The 10,981-nt window shown below is 46.8% G+C and overlaps 1 protein-coding gene across 1 annotated transcript; it reads right to left on the reverse strand.

Annotated features, from left to right (window-relative positions):
* Window positions 1-7,311, reverse strand: LOC135414448 (retinoic acid-induced protein 3-like). Its single transcript, XM_064655242.1, has 4 exons — window positions 7,177-7,311; window positions 3,650-4,620; window positions 2,606-2,658; window positions 1-1,930 (listed from the first exon to the last, which is right to left on the reverse strand). Exons 2-4 carry the CDS (start codon window positions 4,572-4,574, stop codon window positions 1,838-1,840), a joined length of 1,071 nt encoding a protein of 356 aa, XP_064511312.1. The 5' UTR covers window positions 4,575-4,620; window positions 7,177-7,311; the 3' UTR covers window positions 1-1,837.
* Window positions 7,312-10,981: the final 3,670 nt, after the last annotated feature.

Here is a 10,981-nt window from a genome sequence, read left to right on the forward strand (position 1 = left end):
TCAGGTAGTTAAAAAAATTTTATTATCATTATCATCATCATCTTCAGACATAATTATTTTGCTTTGATATTGTTTTCTACTTTCAAACAAAAATATTACATGTATTAGGAACATCAGAAAGACATCTTTTTACAAACTGAATTACATACCTCATGTTCCTTTCCTGTTCTTGATTGTGCAAGTACCCAACAAGACACAAGTGAATAAATACAGGAATATTGACACAGCAGATACAGACACATGCAGTGATGAAAAGTTCACATCTTTCCTCCAGCATTTGCTTGCCATGGCTTGGTTTTATATTTATTCATTTCTTAAGCACCTTTAACATTGAATCAACTTTCTTCATTCAAGAAAAGTAGAATGGAGAAGCTAACCCTCCTCTTACACTCTCAAGCAGCTGATCTTTCATCCACAAAGATAGCTTCGAAGAAGCCAGCATCTCTTTGCCATTTTCGCTCCAAGTGCAACCTCCCAAGTGGCCCACTTCAACCCATGGAGAGCTATTGCTATCACCCCACCACCCTTTGCAGGAATCACATTCCCGAGACAGAACACCAGTTTCTCATAGGCTGTTTTGGTTTTTATTAATTAAATATTCCACATACAAAGTACTAAATAAATACATAGCTGTGTCAGACACCAGTGTACCATACACCCACTTGGAGAGCTCTCTGTAGTTATGTATGAAATATCATGGAAAGCTATTTATCAAATGCAAAGCAGGCTACAGAATGATTCAACTCTGCAGGCTCATTGCTCATCACCAGGGTGCAGTCCACACACACACACACACACACACACACACACACAGACGTGCACATCCTCATGCTTACTCACACTTGGGAAGAAGGGTGTCCTCCCTCTGTAACCTGGCTGCTTGGGAAATGTTTATTTGTGTTAATGCCACGGACAGATTCAGAAGGAGGCAGAGCTCCAAGGTTCACAAGATTAAATCCCACCAGGGTATTGCAAAGAGATGTATGGAAGGGGTTTTGTCTTTGTGGATCCACAGCCTGTAGTGGCAGGGGTGAGAAGGGACCCAAACCCCTCGTTTGTGGGGTTGGGCTCCTCCTGGGGAGTTCAGCTGGGGCACGTGGTCAGGAGTCAGAGCCAGGAGGGAGGCTGATGCTGAAGTGCAAACTGAGAAATTTGTCAGGGTAAATAGATGTAGCTCTTTTTATGTCTTAAATTTTTTCCCCCTCTCCACCATGGTCCCTAGATGATGAGGAAGGTGTTGGAAGCAATTATGAAAATGAAAAAAGGAATACTCTCTCTCTCTGTCTGTCTCTTCTACACTGATCTCTGGAGGAGAGCCAGGCAGGGCTGGGAGTGGGCACAAAAGTAACAATGGATAGATAAGGATGTCCTCAGTAGTACTGAGATGTCTACATGGGGGGGCAGGAGTAGGGAATGCTCCTTGTCCTGCCTCTTCTCCTGTCAGATGTGGGGTGCAGGCATACCCACAAGCTGATTAAAGCAAGTCCTCTCTGGGGCAGAGCCAGTTGCAGACCCAGCTGACGATCTTCCTGCTTCTCTAGCCTTACAGCATTCCTGCTGAAAATAGGCCAGGACAATTCTCTGTCAGAAGAGAGAAGCTCCATTTCATGGAGACACAGAGTGCGCAGGGACAGGATGGCCAGAGCAGTGTCTGAAAGCTGGGTCTGAAGAATGAGAGGGGGCTACAGGGGTGCCTGTGTGGGGGAAGAGGATCCCTCTCCTCTTTTGCTGGTGTGGGTTGACTCTCTTCTGAAGGATCATCTCACTTGTGACCATATGGCCCACTCCCCATGCCTCTGCTGGTGGGCACTTAGTGTCTTTGCTCCCTGTGGAGCTGCTACATGGGGCTTTTCCCACCAGTGTAGTCATGGTATGGGCTCGTCCGGGCCTTGGCGCGAGGGATGGAGAAATCATTCTGGGGTTCGATGGCCTGAAAAGGAAGCACAAAAGTCTTTGCCTTTGAAAACTGGAGAGAAGTAATAGAGTAGGGCTTAACAAAGGAGGGGAGGGAGAAACAGAGCTGAAGGTTTCCTGAGAATGTGATCAACGAGGCAGTGAAAGAGGATCCTGGCAGAACAAATCAGTGATGGAGACGTGTCACCAGAGGACATGTGGGGGCCTGATGTGAGCTACTGGACTTGGATAGGCTGTGGTCTGAAGGAGGACTGGTGAATGGACAGGTGGACATGCAGACTGCCCATATGGGATCTGTACTGCAGTGTCCAGTGTCTGCAGGTGGGAATACATTCAGGGCATGGGCTGGGGAAATAAGCACGATCTCCTTAGGAAAGGGCACAGTCTACTGCAGGAACTGTGCTCAAAAATGTGATATCAAAGCCCAAAATATTAAAAACTACACCTAAGACTTTACCTTGGGCCCTTTCTTGCATTCCCATGTCCCTGGACATGTCACAGCTCCTTCCCCCCAGCCACAGGCACCTCCATGAACACATCACGGTATGACTTGGCTCCATGCAAAGCACCTGTCTGCCTCCACAGAGCCTGCTCTAGCTCCGTCTGTCTTTGGCCCTTCTACTTTCCTTGCCTTCAGTACTCAAACAATAGCCTCCATTTGGTGAAAGAGATGATGGGGGCATGAACTTACCTTCATCGGAAAGTGAGAAGTGTATGGGGAGTAGCTGGGGTCTCCTGTGTTTCCTGGGTCACAAGACAAGAGGAGGGGAAAGTTAGTGCATCAGCATTATACAATAGCTTGGAAATACCACATCAAGAGAGACTCAAAGGGCCCGTGGCTACATAAGCAGCTGCTTTTAGACTCGTCCAACTATACAATACGCAGACAGGAATGGGTTAAAATCCATAGGTGAATGACTTATTAAATATTTCCTTCTGAAAGCAGGAATGAATAGTATTGCAAATAACAGGACATAGGTAGCCTTGGAGTTTAGACACCTCCTGTTGCCTCACAATCACTGTCACCATCACCAGCCAAATCCCTCCCACTTGTACGCACAAGACCCCGTCTGCGGTATTCCCTGGGAGAGCACAACCTTTCTTGGCTATTCTTTTACAGACCTGGGGGTTTGACTCCAGGTGACAAATGTGATCTCAGTAGCAGATCCACAGGAAAGGGAATCACATCTCCTGCCCATAGATTTGGGAAGCCTCAACTGATAAAACATTTTGCTTTGTCCAAGTAGGCAGGAGACTGATACAGAAAAGGAAGACCTCCTTGCCTTCTTTTTGGATATTGGGTTCATTCTTAAATGGATAATGGCAACGAGATCAGAAATGGAATAAATAACCTCCAAGCTATAACCTGAAGAGGTCTGATGAGCTGATACATCACTAAGAGACAAAAAACCCTCCTTATTTTTTACATGGACTTCCCTGACATAACAGGGTTGTAAGAAGTTATGTTTCAGCCATGATATGCAGCAAGTCTCCTACTCAGTCACTCCTCCTACACATCTTCGGCATCTGCATTGGTCCTTACTCATTTCTGTCTTGTCTGGAGATTAATTTTCATGTGTATTTCTGAAGTTTAATCACTATGAAACTTTTTCCTACCTCTAAATTACCTATCATCTTCAAGTCTTTTCTTGTAGCCCTCATACCCCTTTTAGCTCAAGAGTGGTACTTGTGTGCTTTGGGCTGGGGGACAATGGAGTCATTCACTTCATCATACCTCGCACAATTTCATCTTGGGTGTAGGCACGGTTGTCCACGCCAGTTGCCTGCTTTATGAGTTTGGGCTGGCAGAAGTCATTTTCTGGAGGGTAGTCCTCTAGCTTCAGAGGAGCAGTGAGGAAGCAAATTTCAGGGACGATATACATTATCAGGAAAATCCAACCATTGGACACCAGAGCAATGGCCACGACAGGATCATCCCAGGTTTCTTTTTTTAGAACTGTGTTGCCTTTTGTGAGCATAGTGATCCACACTACCCAAATGGCAATGGAGAACAGGACAGTGACAAAGATGTGTGCCCCGTGCCTCTTCCAGCTTTTGTATGACCCACAGAATGTGAAAATGGAAACCAAGAAGGTCAGAGCCATCAAGAAGAGCACGTAGATCAAAAGCATGACAAAGTCCTTGTTGGTATCCTCCCGAGACATATTCAGAAAATTGTCCTTCTGGTTTACTAGCATGGTGACTAAGTACTCAATACTGATCACAACTTGTACCAGGGCAAAGGAAATAATGAGGAGCAGCAGCACCCGCCAGGAGAAGGGCTTTCTTCCTCTCACTAGTTTGCTGAGGTTGCAGGCATGGGTGAGGAGGCATGAGAAGCAGAGAGCAAAGATGACTCCAAATAGGAAGAAGCGAGTGGGGCGAGTCCTGTCATTGAGTTTAATGATGAAGGCAAAAGTGAGACCAAAAATGCCAAGTGTGCCTAAGAGAAAGAAAAAATAGACGGAGATCATGTGCCGCTTGCTGTTGTCTTGGACTTTGCAGATGAGAAAGAAGAGCGAGCAGATGAGGAAAATGGTGATGAGGATGCCTGCTGCAGCCAGCGACTCCAGGACAATCCCCCAGGCCATCTCTGTGTCACAAAGCAGGTAGTAGTCAGCATGGATGCTGCCGCAGCCTTGGGGAGGTGAGGTTGTCATCCTCTTGCCTTCCTGAACAACCTCCCTGTGAAATGTTTCCTCAAAGCTGTAGAAGAAAAGACACAGGCTGTCATATCAACCATCTGGGTGCTGCCAGCACTGAGGAACGAGAGGCTGGATAGACCTCCATCCTCACCTCACCACAGTGCTAAGGACATGGGGCCATGGGAGCAGAGCCATCTCCTTGTTTGATATAGACTATCTATCAAAGACAAGCCAAGCCCCTCAGCAGGAGGCAATTCACCTTGCATGTCCTCTGCACTGTGCCTGAGGTTGTGCAATGCTGTAGGAGTGTGGGGAACAGGGAAAAGGTGAGGCACTTTTACAGGCATTAGCTTGGTGCTCTGCAGTGCAGAGACCAAGCTGCCTTGTCACTTCTGTGATACAAGAGCAGCTGTTAGTCATAACACAGTTTACCCTTTTTTGACAAGTCCAAACAACATCAGTACCTTGTGCCAGTGAGGTTCAGCAGTGAACAGTGCAGAACAGGAAACTCGTTATTCTGCTTGTTTTCCTTTTACTATCTCTAAAGCACTTTTGGCTGTGGTTTACTGGGATGAATGAAGAGGGAACTTTAATGCCTTTACTATTATGAGCGAAGGGGGAACCTTACTGCCTTTTATCCTCCAGATAACTAACCTGGATACCTCTGGCTTAGCTCTTCTCAGTCCAAATTAAATAGCAAATATAGGCCACCAACCATTAGCCCTAAACTCATACTCCTCCTTTTTCATGGCAGTGCAGCAATAAGAAGTGTCTTGAAGACCTCAGTCTCCTCCCCAAGATATTGCCTTGCACTGACTAGAGGCCTGACATGTCAGAGCCAATGCTGTTCATTGCATGATAAGTAACCACCAAGTTACCGCGTGAGGAGTCCACAAGTCAATGATGTCAAGGTCCCTAATGCACCTAGAGCATTCCTGCTGTCTCCTCATAAGGATTTCAGTGCTGTCTGAATAAGCCTGTCTCGCCAGGGGATAAAGAGGGCTTAAGACGGCTGTTTAGGTGAGCTCTGCCCATGGCTGAGGGGAATTAAGTTCCCTATTTCCTTGGGAGCTTGAAGCATATGCAGAAACTACTGCACAAGGGGTTGGGTACTTCATGGCACATTAGATCCCAGGGACCAGGTACTGCTTTCTAGGCACCAAATTGATCAGTTAGCCTCGGGTCACTAAAATCTATCAAAACAGGAGTTTAGATACAATAATAGAATGAAACATGGGTGAACCTGTGCTTAAAGGTGACCCACACTGGAAAACCAGGGGCTTTCTGACAGATAAACAAAAAATTAACCTTGCAAAATTTAGACTTTATTGCTCACTATGGCATTTGCCTTGATTTTCTCCCTCCAGAACAACATACTGCAATTATGAAGCTGGTTCTAAAGCCCTTCCAACAGATTTTAGGGAGTGCAGACTGTTCTCAATAATGACAATTGATCTAATCAAGGGATGAACAAAGGGTGAAAATATCACTGACTCACTTTCAGCCCCACATATGCTCCAATGTGACCTGCTTATAACTGAACTGGTGGAATATTCTTCCAAGTTTTAACCTCACTGTGTAAAAGGAGATGTACAGCTCTTCAAAAAGCTGACTACAATACAATGCAATTATTCAAATATGCAGGAACTTCGGACTCCCATGGAAAGAACAGAATAAGTGAATAACATATGCAGGAGTTTTCACAAATCATTGTTCACTAAATTTTGGGGATTTATCTCTTGCACAAATAGCTGAGAGTTATCTGGATATTTCTGGGTAACAATGAATGAACCTTTTTGAAAATCTGTAGAGCAAATGCTAAAATTTTATCCACAGACATTTACTATTGAACTGGTTAGCTTATCTATTCACAGCTCTGGCAGATACAGACTGGTGCTCGCTGTTGGGGCACATGTAGAGCCCAAAGAGCCAGCATGAGACATGGCAGCACAGAGCACACCCATTTCTTTGAGTCCTGACTGGTGCTCACTACAAGTGGTACTTGCCACAGACAGCCACGATGGCCATTGGAACAAACAGGATGGAAAGAACCCTACTGACTTGGGGAACTGGGCCACTTGTAATAATTTTTACTGTCTTTTTTTTTTTTCAGGGGTAGATGTTCTATGAGGCATAATGAGTCATGAAGCATCTCTGCCCTGTCTACTTGGGTGACTGTTGTCCCCCAGAAGCTGTGTGCTCATCCAGCACCTACAGAAGTGTCTAGGAATTCCAAGGGGTTCTGCAGTCAGTGCAAAGGAGTCTGCTGTGGTAACTTATACAGCACATCCCAAATCATGGCCCTCGCTTGACTGCTGAGTGCTGTCCCTCCACCCTGACCCTCCTCTCTCATGGATACTTGTGCATAAAATACACCCATCCACCCACAAATTTCAAATAGTTTCCCAGGAATGTCTCTCATAGCAAACACCCCCCACCCACCAGCTCCGGCTGGCAATCCCATATTAGAGTCAAGGGTGGGAGGCACTCTCAGCTCACTGTGGCACCCCATGCCCCTTCTCTCCCACCCCCTAGAGCCATGGTCCTGCACGCCATCCCATCCCAGCCGCAGAAGGCAGGCCCGCCCTGGATCCTGTAAAACATTGCCTTGAATTACCTCTCTGGGTAGGTAACAGGGAGGCTCCGTCTGCAAGAGGCAAGTTTCCAGTGCAGCAGTAACACAGGTACCGCCGCTTCCGCAACCCCGGCCCAGCGGGAGCTCCGCGCTCGCCCTTCGTGGGAGCTTTAACAGCTGGAGGGCTGGGGAGGTGGGGCTGAGCACGCCTATTCCAGTTCCACCGCCTCTCCTCTCCCACAGGACACGGCTATGAAAATTCGGTCCCTGTGCCAGGAAATGAAGTAAGACCTCCTGACGTCAGTGGGGCACTCACCCCTGCGTCGGGGTGGAGATGGAGTCGCTGCCTGTCCCAGCCCTGGGCTGGGACTGAATGCTGCTCAGTCAAGCACCTGATAAGGAGCTCCCCTGTCTGAGCCCTGGCACCCGTGGGTGGGGACCGGGACTATGAATAGTAGTGCATCTCCTCCCTGCTCCAAGTCTTTTGTCTCTTTGCATGCTTTCTTACCAGATAAGTGGTTGCAAAGTGAGAGATGAGAGGCTGTGGGGTGCGAACGGGCCCAGGGTGCCCTGAGGGAGAGTGGCTGCAAGCCTAGCTCCAGAGATGGTTTCCTCGGGGCTCTTGCTGGGTGCTCAGACTGCATGTGGGGACTTGTCTGCTCTGCTTGTCCCTTCCACCTGTGCCAGCCAGCTCCTTTCCTGAAAAGGCCAGCTTGACTTTCCTTGTGTCTTGCTCATCCCAGCCTTGCTCTCTGGAGGCTCAGTTCTGTCTGCTCACAAGCGCTGAGTCACTTTGTCGAAATTCTGGCCCAAAGTGTTAATCAACAAAGGCAATGATATATTCCCCCTTACTCTACATATTATGCACACACCTATGGGCACAATCCCATCCAAATCCTCGTGTATCTCCAACGTGTTCATGACTTCATTTGTTATTTAAATATTACTCACTGGGAGTATTTTATTATCCTGATAAGAAATTGAGATCAGGGCCTATCCGCACTGAGCACTGTCCCTACACAGAGCCCCTCAAACTTGGAAATCCCTCCCACCTCATGAGGTTTGTGGTCCTTCTCAAAAAGGGAGGAGCAGGTGTATATGCCTATGCTGAAGTCTGACTGCCCACAGGTGCCTCATCTGCATGTTAATTTTGTTTGTTTGTTTTAGGGCTTACTTCTGAGTGCTGATTCTTTTTGAATATCCCATGTGGAGATTGCCACAAGACACCTACAGAAGAGTCCTCTCTTCCACACCTCACAGAAGTACCTAAGGGCCTGCAGGGATGAGTGGCTCACCCAGTGAAAGGCAACACAGTGCAGTCACTCTGGGGTGGGCCATGATGAGCCCTGAGACAGTTCCTCATGTCCTTCCTACTTTCGTTTCAGTGTAAAATCCTGAGGCTTCTTATGAAAGGATATACCATGTTTCTTTACATAAAATTAATCTAAACTTTAAGGTAGGTCCTAGGCTTAGTGAGCCAGCCAAGAAGGAGGCAGCTATGAAAAATGAGAGGAGGAAAGAAGGAGTGATGAAGAGTTTAGCACCATCTCAGTGGGACACAACCTGTCTAGGAAGACGTCCCAAGAAGATTTCAAAGGTCACTGGTCACTGCCAGCCTATTTGCATCTTGTCATAGCACATTATGGATTGCCAGCTACTTCTCTACATTTACACAGACACACAAACCTCTATGGAATAGACCCTGTCAAATTATAAAGGGGAAAAAAAGAAGAAAAGATAAAAGCAACACTGACATTTTACAAAATGCCAGAGAAATCCTTGAGTGTCAGCCATCAAACACTTCCTGTACTTTCAAAAGGCTAATAAATGGGACTACATTTAAAAAAAAATCCCAAATGACTTAGGAGCCTGAGGGCTGCTGACTCATGGTAGGTTAGCTTGAGACATGGTGGCCATGGCTCTCATGCAGTGCCAGGAAAGGTGGAGAAGCATCACAGGTCCACACGGGCAAGAACAAATGGCACAGTGATCACACCAAAAAGGTGAGATAACTGTCACCTCACTTTAGTGACAGGATGTAACTTGCAGAGGGAGGCATCTAAATTTAGATATCTGATGGTTATTACCTAAATGTGAGCTGAGTGTCTCAGCTCCCAAACAGCCAAAAGGTCGGAAGGACTGCCCCAGCTGATTGGATGCAGGTGCCTATTTCTGTGTCCACTGAAATGCTCCCAGGTGTGGTCACCTGGATTGCCTGGGGCCTCACATTAGTTGCTTGCACATTGGCATAGTGTCATTTGAGATGCTGCAGTGTCTCCTGTTCAGCTTCCAGTGACCACTCCAGGAGCACATGAATCTCTCTTACCTCTCTATCAGATCTGGCAGTCCTGTGCAGATGTTTTGGATACCCTTAGGCATCTCAAATCACCTTTGTAAGAGCAAATGGATTGAGTGCTCAATCTCCACTTGCTCTTTCAGGGTTGAGTTGCCCAGCTTATTTAGAGGTACCTAGATGTAGATATCCTCTATATGGACTTAATTCTGCTACATCAGCATAGATAAACAGTTCATTGAAGGTACTGTAGCTCTGTTAACTGTTACTCAGTCAACAGCAGAGGGATGGCATATAATTTATAAGAGCTGTGGGAAATGACCCTTCTGGAGAATCAGCTCACACTGAATAACCCAGGGGACCTCAAATGACCTTAGGCACCAGTGTATTAACTGACTCCTAGGTGTCTACAGAGCAGACTTCTTCATCAGAGAGAATGCAGATTCCCACTATAGTTAGTGGAGAGAAAGAGGCACTTCCAGGGGAGTTGCAGTTGAACTGCTTCAGGACAAACCAAGTCACACCTGAGGAGTACCTGTTTCTTTCCAACAGAGATGGAGATAATGAATTTAGATACAGACTTTTACACTTGACAGCTGAATTGCATAGCAAGTCCCCAAAATAATTTAAAGACAATCCAGTAGCAAAATGCTGGTAATATTGGAAGCCTCCTTTGCGTGGGAGGCTGTTGGCAGCAAAACAGCTTGCTTTGGCCATATTGCAGTCCTGGACAAACAAGCTGGCTGCTGGTGAGTGGAAGGGAGCAGTGACTATGGTTGACAAGGAGAGTCAGGGACAACAGTGGGATCTGACCCCTTTGGGCAGCACACACCCACAACTCCCCTTTCAGTTCTCGAGCAGCAGGACGAGGGCTGGGCTCTTGCTCTGTGTTGGCTCTGCTCCTTCCCCCTTCTTGCTGCTGGCATTGCCTGGCTGTGCTCCCTCTGGGGTGCCAGTGCTCAGTGCTGCCCTTTGCCAGCCCTTCTTCACTGGCTTTAGTGTCACAGGGCTGAGCTCACAAAAGAAACAAAATGCTGCAGCCCCCTCAGCTCAGCCAGCTGAGCAGAAGAAAGCATGTCTGGGAGATTTAGGGACTGAGATATTATCTTTTATTAAGAGAAGTAATAAAACAAGCAGATGCCTGGGGAGAGATGGTGCATGGCGCTCTGGAATGTGTCTGAATAACATGTTTATTTTTGATCAGTGATACTGCTTGTGAATATGCTTGTGTCATTCCTTCTGCTTAGCTACCTGTGCACAACAGATATCTTGACAACATAAGAACAGCCTTGCTCCCTGAAAAAGTCCCCCCTGCCAGTATGTATCACAGTCATACTGAGCTAACATTATCACAACCTCTACCCTGTCCTGCTACATCCATTTCCTTCATCTTTAAATCACTTCAGGTATAAACATTATGACACCCTTGGAAACAGCCTGGCACAGAGATGACGGGTCTTCATCCAGCCATTTTGAAGCACCTCTGCCTTAGATAGGAGAGAAGACAAGGGAGGGAATGTAATTTCTGAAAAGGGACACGTGGAATCTTTGGAT

The sequence above is a fragment of the Pseudopipra pipra genome, chromosome 5, assembly GCF_036250125.1.
Source record: "Pseudopipra pipra isolate bDixPip1 chromosome 5, bDixPip1.hap1, whole genome shotgun sequence".
Taxonomy (NCBI): Eukaryota; Metazoa; Chordata; class Aves; order Passeriformes; family Pipridae; genus Pseudopipra; species Pseudopipra pipra.

Coding starts and splice junctions, on each gene's coding strand:
- LOC135414448 (XM_064655242.1), bottom strand. CDS start 4,574: ATGACAACCTCACCTCCCCAAGGCTGCGGCAGCATCCATGCTGACTAC. Junction 2,659..3,649: donor CCAAGATGAAATTGTGCGAG/GTATGATGAAGT, acceptor CTTGTGACCCAG/GAAACACAGGAGACCCCAGC. Junction 1,931..2,605: donor CTTCTCACTTTCCGATGAAG/GTAAGTTCATGC, acceptor CTTCCTTTTCAG/GCCATCGAACCCCAGAATGA.